This window comes from Hyperolius riggenbachi, chromosome 3, assembly GCF_040937935.1.
Source record: "Hyperolius riggenbachi isolate aHypRig1 chromosome 3, aHypRig1.pri, whole genome shotgun sequence".
Classification (NCBI taxonomy): Eukaryota; Metazoa; Chordata; class Amphibia; order Anura; family Hyperoliidae; genus Hyperolius; species Hyperolius riggenbachi.
In genome coordinates, this window is record NC_090648.1 from 493,929,765 (window position 1) to 493,948,356 (window position 18,592).

The 18,592-nt window shown below is 47.8% G+C and overlaps 2 protein-coding genes across 4 annotated transcripts in view; one reads left to right on the forward strand and one right to left on the reverse strand.

Moving 5' to 3' along the window:
* Window positions 1-11,464, reverse strand: part of AMN1 (antagonist of mitotic exit network 1 homolog) — a 143,589-nt gene extending 132,125 nt beyond the window's left edge. For 2 of the 3 annotated variants that reach the window (XM_068278234.1, XM_068278233.1), the window contains exon 1: window positions 11,391-11,464. In XM_068278234.1, the coding sequence (XP_068134335.1) occupies window positions 11,391-11,431 (41 nt within the window). In that variant the 5' untranslated portion in view covers window positions 11,432-11,464. Of the gene's footprint in view, window positions 1-609; window positions 2,490-11,390 lie in introns of all 3 variants that reach the window. The other variant, XM_068278232.1, reaches the window with a different exon arrangement.
* RESF1 (retroelement silencing factor 1) overlaps window positions 1,814-18,592 on the forward strand; it is a 244,916-nt gene continuing 228,137 nt past the window's right edge. Inside the window, exon 1 of the mRNA XM_068278227.1 lies at window positions 1,814-2,458. The gene's annotated coding sequence lies outside the window, so the exon portion shown is untranslated. The remainder of the gene's footprint in view (window positions 2,459-18,592) is intronic.

Genomic DNA, 18,592 nt, shown 5'->3' on the forward strand with positions numbered 1-18,592 from the left:
TTTTTGTATTAAAAAAAATTTATTTGTTTGCAAATTTCTTGTGTCACTTTTTATCATGTAAATGCATTGCACATTCATATAGCAGGGCATGTGGATGACAGGTGGATGGTTGCACAGCAGGCGGTATGACAGATGCATGGTCGCACAGCTGCTGACATGACAGGTGACATGTGGATAACGTGACAGGTGACATGATTTGACAGGATGGATCGTTGCGGTACAGGTGGTATGACAGGTGGCTGTGCGACCATCCACCATACCACCTGTAGCGCAACGATCCATCCTGTCAAATTATGTCACCTGTCACGTTATCCACATGTCACCTGTCATCCACTGCCATGCGACCTGCCACCTCGCATGGCAGTGGATGGTTGCACAGCAGGCGGTATGACAGGTGGATGGTCGCAACGCTGCTGACATGACAGGTGACTTGTGCTGACATGACAGGTGACATGATTTCACAGGATGGATTGTTGCACACAGGCGGTATGACACGTGGCAGGGCAGGTGGATGGTCGCAGGGCAGGAGGCAGGGCAGGTGGATGGTCGCAGGGCAGGTGGCAGGGCAGGTGGATGGTGGGAAAAGTGGCATCAAATGTGTACACTTACTTTTTGAGGCCTTGCTTTTAGATGTCAGATCATCCCAGGTGCCATCAAATAAATCCGTCCCAATTTCTTCCCAGGCTTTGTGCTGAAGCTGATTATCCTTATAGTCCTCACTCCCCTTCTCATACAAACAAGGATGCTGCTGGATTTTGGCCAGCAGCCCCTCTGTGGTGAACCACGACATTCTCCTAGGCCCCAGACAGGAAAAGGAAGTTACAGGATGAAGAATTGTGGGAAAATACATTGCTTCTGGGTAAAAAACGCATGAAAATCGCATAGTACCGCGATTTTACTAGCGATTTTCATGCGCTCCTATCTTTTCTATTGGATCGCGATCGCGTACAAAATCGCTCCGCCGTGCGATTGCGCTTCGGGAAAAATCGCATCGCGCTAGTGGAAATAGCGTTCCGCGATTGCCATGTTATTTAGCAAACCCTAGCGATTTTAAAATCGCTAGCGGTTTGCGATTTTGCGATTCCGCAAACGCAAACGCCTAAGTGGAAAAGGGCCCTTATGGATTAAGGCCTGTGGTATGAATTCTACCTCCTGATTTGAAATCTACCTCATGTTCATACTGTTTTACAATAAAAAGCAAGAGGTCCTAAGGGTGCAAGGGAAGAAAGACCCCAGCTGGGAAAGACAAAGACGGCTGAATCCTTAGTAAGACATCGCTCTACGATTGCATCACTACAGATCGTTAAAAGAGCACTCTTGTCCTGACATCATCACCTGCTTTACTTGAAAGGATCAAAAGGAATCTATTTGATACATCCTGGCAGGACCCATAATAAACGTTCCACCAGAATGCACCGCCTTAAGAGGAGTTTTTAGCCAAAAGGTGGCTCTTATTAAGGTGAAGAGGATGCACTGCCTTAAGATGAGTTCTTAGCCAAAAGGTGGCTCTTATTAAGGTGAAGAGGATGGCACTACAACATATGTACCACAGAGCCAGAGGTGATATAGCTGGAGGCCCTGACTACAAGAATAGAGCCAGAGGTGATATAGCTGGAGGCCCTGACTACAAGAATACTGTGATAAAAACTTTTTAATATAAGTAGTTCACAGGGATGAACTAGAGGAGGGAGTGACAAAGCTGTGATACCTGTCTGGTTTATATAAAGGACATTTTGTTTTAAATTAGCTCCATTTGGTGATATATAAACAATTTCTGTTAGAAGAAGGCCACATGATGTGTACGTGTTCAGGGACACTTGCTACTCTTGAACATGTCCTAATAGTAGATTTACTGTTATTTTGCAATGTCCTAGCTTCCTTGACTTTTAGTGGAAAAGGGGCCCCACGGACAGATTTAGACAAGTGATGTGTTGTCCAGACTGAACCACTTCCCCTTGTGACCTTAAACAGAAGGTTGAGTAAGAGAACAGTGGGTGGTGAAACTCATTATAATATGGGTGGAGAGTTCTAAGAATTAAATGTTAACTGCTTCATGTCTGCACTGATTATTGAACTGTGATTGGTTTTTGTAACACTGATGGACATCCTGAACTGCCCAGAGGCATGTATATTTTTGCATAACTGTAACTGATAAAAGTCGTTGTAACTAGTGAAATTGAAGCATTTGTCTCCTACACATGCCTCATCAACAAGCTTCTTGATGACAAATAAACAAGCCGTCCTTTTAAGAGGTGTGCCTTGAGTCATTACTGTCAGTATATCACTTTGACAACGGCAAACTTTGAATCTCCTATGATGACGTGCACGTAAGCGTTCCCACCGCACAGACCACCTGGAAGTGCTGGCTCCTGATGAGATACCTTTTGCAGCAGCAGCAGAGTCCATCCAACCCGCGGACTCCCAGAACATGACAGGGCCGCCAGACCACCAGACTGTGGTAAGACTTTTGAGTGATCCTGACAGTGTCACTGAAGTGAATAAAAAAAAACAACCTTATGATATATTGAATTGTATGTGTAGTAGAGATAATAGAAAATTAGTAGCAAAGAAGAGACTCTCATATTTTAAAGTGTATCCGAGGTGACATGTTATATGATGACATAAACATGTATATGTACTTCGCCAAACATTAATAACCAGGCTGTTTTACTTGATTTATTTTGCTGCTTGAAAGAGTTAATTTCTAGGCATGGAAGTGACAGCGTTGTAATCCCAATCACTGCACCTGTTCAGTGCACCTACCTACCTATACCTACGTGAGCGCACGCATTGTTAATACCACCAGTCATTGCACCTGTTAAGGGTACCTGCCTGTGTGTGTGTGTGTGTGTGTGTGTGTGTGTGACAGGCAGCTGCATATTTGTAATCCCAATCACTGCACATGTTCAGTGCACCTACCTACCTATACCTACGTGAGCGCACGCATTGTTAATACCACCAGTCATCGCACCTGTTCAGGGTGTGTGTGTGCGTGTGTGCGTGCCAGTTGCACATTTGTAATCCCAATCACTGCACCTGTTCACTGTTCAGTGCACCTACCTACCTACGTGAGCGCAAGCAGTGTAATATACCACCAGTCATTGCACCTGTTCAGGGTACCTGCCTGTGTGTGTGTTTGTGACAGACAGCAGCACATTTGTAATTCCAATCACTGCACCTGTTCACTGTTCAGTGCACCTACCTACCTAAGTAAGGTACCTGTTCCGGGTGTGGGTGTGGGGGTGTGTGTGTGTGTGTGTGTGTGTGTGTGTGTGTGTGTGTGTGTGTGTGTGTGTGTCAGGCAGCTGCACATTTGTAATTCCAATCACTGCATCTGTTCACTGTTCAGTGCACCTACCTACCTACGTGAGCGCAAGCAGTGTAATATACCACCAGCCATTGCACCTGTTCACGGTACCCGTATATGACAGCTGCACATTTGTAATAATCCCTGCATACCTGTTCACTGCACCTGTGTGACCGCACGCTGTTTAGTATACCAGTCCGTGCACACCTGTTAACTGCACCTGTGTGACAGCTGCACATTGTATTGTAATACCAGTCACTGCAACCTTTCACTGCACATTGTATTAGTCAAGTCAGTGCATACCTTTCACTTCATGCCCCCCGATATGGACAAAACAGGTAGAGGCCTGTCGCCTAAGTCAAAAAAGTGTTCAGTACCTCACCTTTATCAAAATGAATGAGGCATGGATCCCGGAGGGCTACTGCCCGCCCAAAGACTAAGTCAGCCCCCACACACAGCATCTCTGCCTGCACACTGTGTGACAGCCTGCCCCATAACTAAGTCGCTTCCCACACAGCATCTCTGCCTGCAGGCCGCTTAACTGCCTTCTCCCCCACCACCAACAGGGTCCAGGACACCAGGTGGATCCCTGAATTTTTAAGGCTAATTTTTCTGGTGCGTGTACATGCCTGCCTAATTCTTCTGCCTGCACTTCGACTGCAACAACAAAACAAAAGGCATGTGCATGTGTCAATTCCCCTTCGTGATCGTTACCTTGCCACGGTGAAGGGGCTTGCGTATCCCAATGAAGCAATGACCGCCGGCTATATGAGTTCATTGTGGACAGACCAAATTCAGCTGGACAGTCACTGTTGTTCTGTCATTGTGCTACCTCAGCCTGGCAACCATATGGACTTGAAAACCGCTATCGCCTGCACTCTCGCCATGGTGCGCACCAGTCCAGCACGGCCGTCACAACACAAACAGCTGTTTGCGGTGCGTTACACAGTGAGTTTGGTGTGTCAGTTAGTACTCTAATTACACTCCCTGATTGATGTATACACATGCAAGATGTTTTAAAGCACTTTAGGCCTCCAATTTAGCATGGAATGTGATTTCTGCCCTTAAAACGCTGCTTTGCGTCAAATCCAGATTTTTCCACGGGACTTTTGGCGTCTATCCCACTCATCCATGCAAAAACTCAGATGTTAGACCTCTTGAAACATCTTTTCCATCACTTTTGTGGCCAGCATAAATGTTTCTAGTCTTCAAAGTTCGCCTCCCCATTGAAGTCCATTGCGGTTCGCGAAAGTTTGCAAGTTCATGAACCTAAAATCGGAAGTTCGGGCCATCTCTAGCAGGGACCGGAGCTATGGAGAAGGCGGGGGAGCGGCGGAGATAGGCAATTGTAAACAGTCGGCTGGTGACACATTGCGTTGTGACAACAGCGCGGCTGTGATTTATGGGGGGCAGAGCAGAGCGCAGGGGGGCCCTGGAGAGACAATATATAGCAACAGAGGCTGGTGATTATATGCACAGCCAGCCTCTGTCTGCTATTAGGATTCTTAGAACCCACCTCGGTTTCTCTTAAGCATTACGTTGTACTCATACTATGGTGTGTGATCTGGTATTTCTTGTATTCCTGTATTGTCATATTGCTGTATGTCACCCTAAATATTGTCTGTAACCTAAACTAATGTCCAGCGCTGCGTAATATGTTGGCGCTTTATAAATACAATAAATAAATACTCAAAGTTTTTTTATACAAGAATAGAACTCTATATACCATTTTTAAGGATAAAGCTATATTTGTGTGTACCATACACTGTACAATCTCGAGATAACAATTATCGATGGAGGATACAATCTACAGAAGAAGAGTTGCTATATTCATATAGACTTGTTTTGCTAAATGAACTTTGACAATGTATATTGGATGATGGACAACTGGAAATATGTATATTTCTGTGCATATATGCTTTATCTATTTTTTTATCAATATAATTTTATAAAATTTAACTGAGTGTTGCGTATTTTTTCCAGAGGTAAACCTATTGACCTATAAATATAGTGAGCTACGCACCCACTACTGGCTAATATTGATTATGATGACTTTTAAGCTGGCCCTTTAAGTAGTTAATAATAATTTAAGGCAGATATCAATAAGATATTTGACATTATTGCCAGATCTGACAAGATTAGCTGCATGCGTGTTTCTGGTGTGATTCAGACACTACTGCAGCCAAATAGAACAGCAGGGCTGCCAGGCAACTGGTATTGTTTAACAGGAAATAAATATGGCAGCCTCCATACCGCTCTCACTTCAGTCGTCCTTTAACCTCCCTGGCGGTAACCCCGTGTGTGACACGGGGTAAGCCGCCGGAGGGTGCCGCTCAGGCCCTGCTGGGCCGATTTTCATAATTTTTTTTTTGCTGGACGCAGCTAGCACTTTGCTAGCTGCGCCAGCACTCTGATCGCCGCCGGCCCCCGCCCGATCGCCGCTATTTGCTGCGGCGCGCGGCCCCCCCCCCCCCCAGACCCCAGCGCTGCCTGGCCAATCAGTGCCAGGCAGCGCCGAGGGGTGGCCCGGGACTCCCAATGACGGCCATGGCGACGGGGGAAGCCCTCCAGGAAATCCCGTTCTATGAACGGGATTTCCTGATCGGAGATCGCCGAAGGCGATCGAAGCGGGCGGGGGGATGCCGCTCAGCAGCGGCTATCATGTAGCGAGCCCTCGGCTCGCTACATGATTAAAAAAAAAAATTTTAAAAAAAAACTGCTGCGCTCCCTCCTGGCGGTATTTTTCATACCGCCAAGGAGGTTAAAGGTGTTCTCCGGTACCTAAAAAAAAAAGCTAAAACTGACACTTACCTGGGGTTTCTATCGGCCCCCTGCAGCTGTAATGTCCCGTGCTGTCCTCCTCCGGTGCCCCCTTCCCTGCCGCCGGTAATCTGCTAATTATTGTTATCTAGTTATCTAACTAAGCACAGTACAAGAAAACTTCGTACTGCGCCTGCACAGTAAGCTCCCGCTGAGCTTACTGCTCAGCGGGAGCTTAGCTTTTTTTTAAGGTACCGGAGAACCCTTTTACCCTTTTAAGGTATTTCCACTTCCATCCATCAGACCTTAGAGCTGGAACTATTGGCTGCATTTCTTTCCCATCACACTTCACGCTCACTCCTCCAGCCAATGAGAACGTGACAAATTCTATTCTCCATAAACGTGGGGTCCTCCGGATCATCCTGATGCCTTCAGAAACTATCTTGTTTTATTTATATTATATAATTTATAACTTGCAGTCCATAATTCTTGGACCACATTATCCCAACGGAGTTCCAGAACCCAGACCCACATCTCCTCCGCCTGCTGTCGCGGCATTCTCTCCTGCTTATAAAACAGTTGCATCCACTTGTGAGATGCCAGCGGACATTATGCTGCTCCGCTCACAATGCGGGTCCTTCAAGACATAGCTGGTGGCATCTGGGGTTCAGCAGGCGGGCGGAGCTTGAACAACATGGCAAGTAACATGGCCCACTAAACTTTTGTACACCTGGAAGTATGGGAGCCATGTGACACAGGCCAGCCTCCATAGAAGCATGCAAAATGGGCATCAGGCCTCTGTGTCTCCAGAGCCCACCAGCCATTTCTTCTGCCACTGTAACTCGCTTAGCTGAGGGTTACAGAGTACCCAAGCAACTCGGGGTGACCCAAAACCACTAGGAGAGTATAGGGAACTAAAAGAGACCAAAAAGCCCTCCTACTAAAAAGCAATGTTTGGCATGATTTTCCTTTGTAAAACAGAAGGTATGTGTGATTATTCAGCTTTAAAGGGAACCTTAACTGAGAGTGATATGGATGTTTCCTGTTAAACAATACCAGTTGCCTGGCAGTCCAGCTGATCTCTGTGACTGCAATAGTGGCTGAATCACACCCTGAAACAAGCATGCAGCTAATCCAGTCTGACTTCAGTCAGAGCACCTGATCTGCATGCTTGTTCAGGGGCTGTGGCTAAAAGTATTAGAGACACAGGATCAGCAGGCGATTCAGGCAACTGGTATTATTTTAAAAGGAAAAATCCATATCCTTCTCAGTTTAGGTTCCCTTTAAGTGGAAAGCTGTGGTTACCCACAATGCACCACTACCGAATATGCAAATTATCTCTGTATGCCCGTCAAGCCAGGCTTACGTCCAGAACCGCTGGTGTATATCAGGCCTATAGCTTTAAATTTTACAGAGCCACAACAACTCCACATGCTTGCTATACACCACTGGTTCTGGATGCAAGCCTGGCTTCAGGGACATAAAGAGATAATTTGCATATTCAGTAGCAGTGCATTGTGGGTAACGACAGATGTTCACTTAAAGCTGAACTGAGGGTATGTAACAGAGTTGAGGGTTATGATGGGCTGTGCCCAGATCTTGTCTCCATCTTGCAGATGTTGTGTTAGACTTGTGCCCTGAGTAAGAGTACTGATCAGGTGGTCCAGATACTCTGACCCTATTGGCTGCAGGCTAGCGCTATTGCATGTGGATCAGATGGGAAACTGGATAATTGCCCCCTACGATTATATTTTGTGACTGCTTCAGGTGACAGTTACCCCCGATCAGAGCGCAGGGGAGCTGCTCTACTCTGTACAGGTTGCCATAGTTACATGTTGTTTCTATCAAAAATAATACATTTTCTAGCTATATTTTATAGCGAGAAAACATGTTGACAAGCGGGCCACTCCAGCTGCCCTGATAATCATATGTGGGGTACATACATCAATGGACAGAATATTACAGCCAAACCCAACAGACCGGTAACTGTCCTGCAATCTGCCTGAGGCCAGTGATATTACAGGACAGGATTATATCGTCAGCAGAGTGCTCACGTACACACAACATCAGTCTCTGCCAAATTATTATTATTATTATTTAGTATTTATATAGCGCCGACATATTACGCAGCGCTGTACAGTGTATATATATCTTGTCACTAACTGTCCCTCAAAGGAGCTCACAATCTAATCCCTACCATTGCCATATGTCTATATTATGTAGTGTAAGTACTGTAGTCTAGGGCCAATTTTAGGGGGAGCCAATTAACTTATCCGTATGTTTTTGGAATGTGGGAGGAAATCGGAGTGCCCGGAGGAAACCCACGCAGACACGGAGAGAACATACAAACTCTTTGCAGATAGTGCCCTGGCTGGGATTCGAACCAGGGACCCAGCGCTGCAAGGCGAGAGAGCTAACCACTACGCCACTGGGCTGCCAAATACAGCTACACATACACTATTCAACCACAGCATTGATTTACCCACGATCGACATAATGACCAAGATTGCTGATTTATCGTGGGAAAAAAGCCTATTCTGATTATGGGGGCAATAGCGTTGCCATGTAATTTTGTGCTCTAGTACCTAGGTTCTCAACATGTGGTACACGTACCCCAGGGGGTACTTATGATGGTTCCAGGGGGTACTCAGGCTTGATATACTTGACCAAGAATAACAAATTTAGAGTTTTAGAAAATGATAAATCGTATTTAAAAAAACACCAAATTAGTGTTTTAGCTAATTAACCCTCGTGGCGGTATGAAAAATTCCGCCAGGAGGCAGCGCGGCAGTTTTTTTTTATCACTACATGATAGCCGCTGCTCAGCGGCATCCCCCCGCTTCGATCAGGAAATCCCGTTCAAAGAACGGGATTTCCTGGAAGGCTTCCCCCGTCGGCATGGCGACGGGGCGGGATGACGTCACCGACGTCAGCAACGTCGTGATGTCATTGGGAGTCCCGATCCACCCCTCAGCGCTGCCTGGCACTGATTGGCCAGGCAGCGCACGGGGTCTGGGGGGGCCGTGCGCCGCAACGGATAGCGGCGATCGGGCGCGGGGCGGAGGCGATCGGTGTGCTGGCGCAGCTAGCAAAGTGCTAGCTGCGTCCAGCAAAAAAAAAATTAAGAAAATCGGCCGAGCAGGGCCGGAGAAAACCTCCTGCGCGGCTTGCCAGGAAGGTTAAAAGCAATAGTAAATGCTTGGAAATTGTTTAGAACCAATTATCATGTACTACGATTAAATGTATATTCGTCAAGGGGTACTTGTAATAATGTTTACTATGCTAGGGGGTACTTGGTGAGTACATGGTTTTAAAAGGGGTTCATACCAATAAAATGTTGATAAACACTGCTCTAGTACACATTTTTGTTGAAACTAATGACTAATTGGACAACATTTTTGTATAGTCTATGGGTACGTTAACCTCCGGGGAATAGACAGTTACTTGTGTCGGACATTTGCACAGCTGATAGCTATTGTTTCACCAGAGTTACTCCAGAGGTGTACGGCAGCCCCCCCCCGCCCCCCCCATAAATACAGTCATTCAAATGAGCCAAGCTCGTACGTTTACTAACAGATCCGTCTGAGGGCCGAAAAGCATTATTGTGTCCGTCTGACCGACTTAAAGGGACACTTAAGTCAAACAATAAAAAATGAGTTTTACTCACCTAGGGTTTCAAATAGCCCCCTGCAGCTGTCCGGTGCCCTCGCCGTCTCCCTCCGATACTCCTGGCCCCACCGGCAGCCACTTCCTGTTTCGGTGACAGGAGCTGACAGGCTGGGGACGCGAGTGATTCTTCACGTTCCCAGACACATTAGCACCCTCTATGCTGCTATATGGTATATGATATATGCTATAGCAGCATAGATGGCGCTATTGTGGCCAGGAATGCCAAGAATCACTCGCGTCCCCAGCCTGTCAGCTCCTGTCACCGAAACAGGAAGTGGCTGCCGGCAGGGCCAGGAGGATCGGAGGGAGACGCCGAGGGCACCGGACAGCTGCAGGGGGCTATTGGAAGCCCCGAGTGAGTAAAACTCATTTTTTTTTTACTTAAGTGTCCCTTTAACGACCAACCACTGTATAACGCCCCCAGCCCTATCACCAGCCAACTGATTCATCGACTGCCGTATAACGCCCATCACTGATCCCCAAGCAAGCCAGTCATCGACCGCCATATAATGCCCGCAGCCCCATTACTGATCACCATCCGACTGACTCACCAACCTCCATGTAACGCCCACAGCCCCATCGCTGATCACCATCCGACCAACTCACCGACCGCCGTATAACGCCCGCAGCCCCGTCCCACATCACTACCCCTGCTGAGCCACAGCTGTTTCAGGCCTGCTATGGCTCACACTCTGCCCGCTTCCCACTACACCAGCTGGAGCTTCGTCCTTTTCGCATCCAGGACACTGCACTTGAGAATCCGCCAGGCATTGATTACTGTTCCAACCTTGGGCCACCGCTAGTCGTCCACTTGTTTCCTGTTCATCTGTTATGGACTAGGCCCATAAGCAAGGGGCTAAATTTTCAAGCAAGGCCACAGGGGTATGCAGGGCCGAAAATGTAAATCTCCATCATGAATACCCTCTCCTTTTCCCCTCTTCACCTTGCAATTTCCAGGACAAATGCGGGGCATCAGAAATGGGCTTCAGAGCAGTATTGTGGCCGCTCCGCTCAACATATCGCTCAGACGACCCCTCTAGTCCTTCTCTGCTGTATCCTAGTTAATGTGGAATATAAGTGAATGTGTATATGACATCTACTCTGTGTATTTCTACTGTAATTTGTATTGTACTTTCGCCAACCCCGTATGCGCCATAAATAATTCTGGGTACAACCTCTGTTGTACTTGGCAAAATAAATGATTCTGATCATAGCTGTCATCACAGAGGAGGGATCATTCCCAGATCTGGCCCCCTCTCCAGCTGTCGCTGTCAGAGGTCTCTGCTGCCGTAGCAATAGGGGGTGCAGAGGTTGGGACCACCCCGGGGCCCCTTCATTCGCAGTATTTGCTCACTATTGCTCCTGTGCTGCTAATAATCACTTCTATGGATGCTTTGAATAGTTGTAATCGTAAACTGTTCCCCATCCCCTCCTTGCACCTCTGGCTGTGGATGTCCTTGGCAGGTTTTGGTGCAACGTATCAATTGTTATGTATAGAGTGCATGGGTGATGGGGGCACAATGTAAAACTTGCACCGGGCTCAAAGCTCTTCAGCCACACCACTGTCTTCTGCTGGGATCTGGATATAGCACCTCTCATCATCCTCTGCTCCCTGGGGAGCCCCGCCCCCAGCACCTCCCCTCTCCCCCCTCACCTGTCCAGAAGGGGGTCCACTCGGCAGCAGCTCATCATCATGGCTACAATGTATACCAACACTTCCTGCTCCAGGGACCGTCTTCCAATACCCCCCCGCCTGCCCATCCCCCACAGTCCCGCTGCCCATCCCCCACTGTTCTATGATCTCCCCCTCCCTCCCCATCCCCTGTCATCATCATCCTCTCCCTTCATGCCTTAGACTCGGGAGGACAGCCGTGCTGCGTGATTGGGAGAGGGGAGAGCATTCCAGGCGGCCTGGAGTTTGCAGACGGTCTCTTAACGCGTAGGATTCTGGGAGATGTAGTTTGTTTTCATGTCTGATCTCTGCTTAGCAGCTGATTGGCTGGAAGTTTTCCCCGCTGGGATCTGAGATAAGGAGACAGGCAGGACTCCTATACAACAACCTCAACTCATATTCCACTGCAGTGAAATGGAAGAAACTGTGCTGCAATTAGTATTTCTATTATATTTTATTTATTGACTGATTTAAATAGTGCCAATATATACAGAGGAAGGTTAAAGTTGCCAAACTTTTTTGTACTTGTTGTAGTACTTTATGTTTAGCTGAAATTGCCCCTAATATGGCAAACAGATCAATCGTGTCTGATCTGAATCTGAGGGATTGATCCCCCCCCCCCCCCCCCAATACACTGCATATAGATTTTCAGTAGATTTCATCTTGAAATCTATAAAAAATCTATTGAACCGCCTTTGATACAGTGCAACGCTATGGACCATCTACTACCGCTGCTCCCCCTCCACGTCTAATCAACCAAAATATTTGAACCTTACCGATCATAATTTTAATTGATTTTTGCTGCAAATGAATCAATATTAGCATCTGCGGGGTGTGATAGCATCCGCCAACCCTGTCCTACTATGCCTCAGTTGCCATTCAGGCCTCATCCACTAGGGGCTCAGGAAGGCGATTGCACCGTGAGCAAAGTAAAAGTTTAGGATTGGATGATGTGTCCATACATGATACAATCACAGGGGCTTCCTCCGGCTCTTTACGCATGCGCCTGCGCAGTACAGAGGGAGCGCACTGCTCTTGCGTCGACTGGCCGAAATGACGGGACCCGGTACCGGCAGACAGAGGCAGTGGAGAAAGGTGGCGTGGGAGCGATCCAGGCTGATGGGGCTAGAGGAAGCCTCAGGTATGTATAAAAATGTTATTTTATTCGTCTCTGGTTCTCACTTAAGGACCAGCTAACGCCCATAGACGTCAGCAGGTCCTAAGTGGATTACCATGGAAACGTCCATGTCAGTTCACGGAGGGTGTCTCCGTGAACAGCCGGAGAGCCGCCGATCGCGGCTCACCGGCAAAATGTAAACACGCTGGGAAGAAATCCCCGCTGTTTACATCATACGGCGCTGCTGCGCAGTAGCGCCGTAAGGCAGATCGGCGATACCCGGCCTCTGATTGGCCGGGGATCGCCGGCATATGATAGGCTGAAGCCTATCCTTCAATGCGCAGGACGGAAATCCGTCCTGCGCAACTCACAGGAAGAGGGAGAAGGAGGGAGAGGGACGGAGTGCCGAAAACGCTGCGGAGGGGGGCTTTGAAGAGCCCCCCGCAAAGTGCAGCAAGCCGGCGGCGATCAGACCACCCCAGGAGGACATCCCCCTAGTGGGGAAAAAGGGGGGTAAGTCTGATCGCCCTGGCTATTTCCTGATCGGTGCTGCGGGCTGGAGAGCCCACGCAGCACCGATCAGAAGAAAATCCCCTGGTCCTTCTTGTATACACCTTTTATGTCTCATAATGTTTTCTGTTTTTCAAGTGGATGGACCATGGACGGGAACACTCCCACTTTCAATGTGACCCGCCATATTACTTTACCAGTTGTATTATGCCATTGCTCATGTTCATTGTTTTACCTTGCCAATCGGTGAAGTCAGATTTGTTTGTTTATTTTTGTTGTTGTTTCCATACCATTTACGTTGAGAAACTATCTGTACATATGCAAAGTTTTGTGTACCTGTTACATGTACGCTTTGTATCTTCTCTTTCTTTCTCAGTAAAAAAAATAAAGTTGAAAAAAAAAGAAAATCTCATTGTGTGTACCTAGCATAAGGGCCAATCTGGATGGATGGATGGATGGATAGATGGATAGACGGCTGGCCAGTCAGCAGGGGTGCTTGGTGTAATGAATTTGTTTTTCACTATTATATAACACTACACAAACAAATCTTAAAGAAAACCTGAACTGAAAATTAAAAGTCAAAATAAGCATACACAAGTCATACTTACCTTCCATGTAGTCTACTCCTCAGTGTCTTTCTCCTGTCCCGCGTCCGGTTTGTTCACTGTGATCAAGGGAATTTTCCGTCCTCCATTTTGAAAATGGCCATTACCCATAACAGCTTTCTGGTCACCACACAGTTAAACTGTAACATCGCCTACTTGAGCCATAGGGAAACATGGACATTACCTGGCACATCAGTTTTCCTCTCAGCTATAACTGACAGCAACTGATATTTTACTGACAGCAACTGATATATTTCAGTTCTGACAAAATATTGTCAGAACTGGATGGGATTATTGTCAGAAGAAAATGGTGAGCTTCTGAGAGGAAATGATGGCAAGGTGACTATGTAATGTTCATTTGAAGATACCTCATGTGTTTATTTTAAATATTTTTACTCAGTACAGGTTCTCTTTAATGGTCTATGATTTGATCCGTGACAGCATGGCATGCCAGGAATCGGTTCATATGAATACACGCAGACACAGAGTTGTCAGGTGAACATGAACAGTACATCTTCCTTTATTACACAGTTTACTTATAAAGGGTGAAGCTACAGAATTATCATAAAAGAAAGAAAAATTTGCACATGCATAGAAATCAGGGGCGTTGCTAGCCTTAAAGTGAACCGAGCACCTTTTTAGCACTCAGGACATTTCTATAGCACGTGAAAAATGCATGCCAACAATCTGTTTCATTATTAAAATAAACTTTCATTTACCTTTGTATTTTACAATCAAAGTAAAATACAAAGGTAAATGAGCCTGTTTCAGCAGACCTGACCATCCGGCAGAGCTCTCAGGACGCTAATTCTTTTATTGAGCTAATTACCCATAAGTAAACAATTCCTTTTCATTAACAAAGGGGGGGGTGTAATTAGGACTGTTTGACACACACAAGTCTTTGAAGAAACAGCCCTTCTGGGTAATTAGCTCAATAAAAGAATTAGCATCCTGAGAGCTCTGCTGGACGGTCAGGTCTGCTGAAACAGGCTCATTTACCTTTGTATTTTACTTTGATTGTAAAATACAAAGGTAAATGAAAGTTTATTTTAATAATGAAACAGATTGTTGGCATGCATTTTTCATGTGCTATAGAAATGTCCTGAGTGCTAAAAAGGTGCTCGGTTCACTTTAAAGATCAGTGGCTTGTGTCCCGGATCTATTCTGGGATCTGCCCCGGATGGCCCCCAGGCAGGGGAGGACTGGGACCTTTTGGCCTGGGGGGAAAACACAACCTAGAGGCCCTTTTACGCTATCCCCAGCCCAAATGCATACCCCAGTCCAAATAAATATCAATTTTGGGTGCATATGTATATAGTGTACATTTTAATGTTACATTAACTACATTAACTATTTCCTGCAAAAAGGATGTTTGAAAACTATTTTGAAGGAGGAAGGATGGGAATACAATACACCTGTGGGTGCTGTGGCAAGGGGGTGGTAGCTGCCAATGAGTGGTTTAGGAAGCATGGATTCATCCTGGCTGCTGGTAGTGGTGTGATGGTGTGGAGGATATATTCTTACCCTACTCTAGGCTCCTTAGTACCACCTGGCCAATGTTTAAATGCCACAGCCTACCTGAATGTTGTTGCTGACCATGCCCATCCCTTCATGACTAAAGTGTACCTGGTGGCTTCTGAAGGCTACCAGCAGGATAATGCACCATGTCACAAAGCTCAGATCATCTAAAACAAGAAATAATGTCAGCGAGTAGTGGTAGTAGGAGGATTACTGCTAGGTGTAGCAGCAGTGAGACTAGGTGCAGCGTCAGTGAGGCTGGTATTAGGTGTAGCAGCTAGGAGGTTAGATGTAGCAGCTGAGAGGTTAGTGGTAGGTTTAGCGGCGGTAAGGTTGGTGTTAAGTGTGGCAGTGGTGAGTTTTGGTGACAGAGGTTAGTGCTAGGTGAGGCGGCAGTGAGGTGGCAGTGAAGTTAGAGTTATGTGCGGCGGCAGTGAGGTTTTTGTTAGGTGCTGCACCAGCGAGGTTAGCATTGGGTGCAGTGGCAGTGAGGTTGGTTTTAGGTACGGTGCCACCGAAGTGTGGCGGCAGTGAGGTTAGTGCTAGGTGAGGTGGCCGTGAGGTTAGTGCTACGTGTGTCGGTGGGGAGGTTAGTGCTATGTGAGGTGGCAGTGATAGAAGTGCTAGTTGCGGCCGCAGTGAGGTTAGTGTTAGGTCCTGCAGCAGTGAGGTTAGTGTTAGGTCCTGCAGCAGTGAGGTTGGTGTTAGGTGCAGCGCCATTGAGATGTGGCGGCAGTGAGATTAGTGCTGGGTAAGGCGGCAGTGAATTAGTGCTAGGTGCAGAAGCGGTGAGGTTAGTGGAAGGTGTGGCAGCAGTGAGGTTAGTGTTAGGTGCGGCGGCAGCGAGGTGTGTAGCGGCAGTGAGGTTATCGCTAGGTGAGGCGGCAGTGAGATTAGCATTAGGTGCGGAAGCGAGATTATCGTTAGGTGCGGGGAGGTTAGGTGTGGCGGTTAGATTAGCGATGAGATTAGTGTTAGGTGCAGTGGTGGTAAGATTAGCGTTAGGTGCAGCGGTGAGATTTCCGTTAGTTGCACTGGCTCAATACGTTAGGTGCTTTGGTGGTGATGTAAGCATTACGTGTGGTGGTGAAATTACCGTTAGGTGCGGAGGTAAAATTACCATTAGGTGCTGTAGAGGTGAGGTTAGCATTAGGTGCGGCAGTGAGATTAGAGTTAGGTGCGGTGGTGGTGAGGTCAGTGTTAGGTGCGGTGGTGAAGTTAGTGTAAAGTGTGGCGGTGAGGTTAGCGTTAGGTGCGGTGGCGGTGAGGTTAGCGTAAAGTGCGACGGTGAGGTTAGTGTTAGGTGCGGTGGTGAGGTTAGCGTTGCGGCGGTTAGGTTAGCGTTGCGGCGGTGAGGTTAGCGTTAGGTGCGGCAGTAAGGTTAGTGCTAGGTGCGGCGGTGAGGTTAGCACCTCGGTGAGGTTAGCGCTAGGTGCGGCGGTGAGGTTAGCGTTAGGTGCGGTGGTGAGGTTAGCGCTAGGTGCGGCGGTGAGGTTAGCGCTAGGTGCGGCGGTGAGGTTAGCGTTAGGTGCGGCGGTGAGTTTAGCGTTAGGTACGGCGGTGAGGTTAGCGTTAGGTGTGGCGGTGAGGTTAGCGCTAGGTGCGGTGGTGAGGTTAGCGCTAGGTGCGGTGGTGAGGTTAGCATTAGCTGTGGTGGTGAGATTAGCGATAGGTGCGATGGCGGTGAGGTTAGCTTTAGGTGTGGTGGTAGTGAAGTTAGCCCTCCCCCAGTATAGGCAGCCATAGAACCAGATATAGGAAGACAGGGAAATCCTAGAGCAGTGGTTCCCAACCTTTTCCAGGTCGTGACACATTACGAAAAACATTCAGATATCCGTGACACGTCACATCATGCCAAACATTCCGATATACATGACACGTCCCGTATGATAGAAAAGAGGGACTCAGTAACAATCTGATGATGCTGCAGGCACAATGAGGGGCTCAGTAACAATCTGCTGATGTTGCAGGCACAATGAGGGGCTCAGTAACAATCTGCTGATGCTGCAGGCACAATGAGGGGCTCAGCAACAATCTGCTGATGCTGCAGGAACAATGAGGGGCTCAGTAAAAATCTGCTGATCCTGCAGGCACAGTGAGGGGCTCAGTAACAATCTGATGATGCTGCAGGCACAATGAGGGGCTCAGTAACAATCTGCTGATGCTGCAGGCACAATAAGGGGCTCAGTGACAATCTGCTGATGCTGCAGGCACAATGAGGGGCTCAGTGACAATCTGCTGATGCTGCAGGCACAATGAGGGGCTCAGTAACAATCTGCTGATGCTGCAGGCACAATGGTGGGGAGCTCTGTAACAATCTGCTGATGCTGCAGGCACAATGAGGGGCTCAGTGACAATCTGCTGATGCTGCAGGCACAATGACAGGCTCAGTAAAAATCTGCTGATGCTGCAGGCACACTGAGGGGCTCAGTAACAATCTGCTGATGCTGCAGGCACAATGAGAGGCTCAGTAACAATCTGCTGATACTTTGCAGGCACAATGAGGGGCTCAGTAACAATCTGCTGATGCTGCAGGCACAATGAGGGGCTCAGTAACAATCTGCTGATGCTGCAGGCACAATGGTGGGGAGCTCAGTAACAATCTGCTGATGCTGCAGGCACAATAAGGGGCTCAGTGACAATATGCTGATGCTGCAGGCACAATGAGGGGCTCAGTAACAATCTGCTGATGCTGCAGGCACAATGGTGGGGAGCTCAGTAACAATCTGCTGATGCTGCAGGCACACTGAGGGGCTCAGTGACAATATGCTGATGCTGCAGCCACAATGAGTGGCTCAGTAATAACCTGCTGATGCTGCAGGCACAATGAGGGGCTCAGTAACAATCTGCTGATGCTGCAGGCACAATGAGGGGCTCAGTGACAATCTGCTGATGCTGCAGGCACAATGAGGGGCTCAGTAATAACCTGCTGATGCTGCAGGCACAATGAGGGGCTCAGTAACAATCTGCTGATGCTGCAGGCACAATAAGGGGCTCAGTGACAATATGCTGATACTGCAGGCACAATGAGGGGCTCAGTAACAATCTGCTGATGCTGCAGGCACAATGAGGGGCTCAGTGACAATCTGCTGATGCTGCAGGCACAATGAGGGGCTCAGTAACAATCTGCTGATGCTGCAGGCACAATGAGGGGCTCAGTGACAATCTGCTGATGCTGCAGGCACACCGAGGGGCTCAGTAACAATCACGGGGGGCGGGGGGGGGGGGGTTGGTGAGGGTGCAGTGGCACAGCTAGCATAGTTGCCCCAGTATAGGGAGTTTAGTTGCCCCAGTATAGCCAGTATAGTGCCCCAGTATAGCCAGTATAGTGCCCCCAGTATAGTGCCCCAGTATAGCCAGTATAGTGCCCCAGTATAGCTAGTATAGTGCCCCAGTATAGCGCCCCAGTATAGCTAGTATAGTGCCCCAGTATA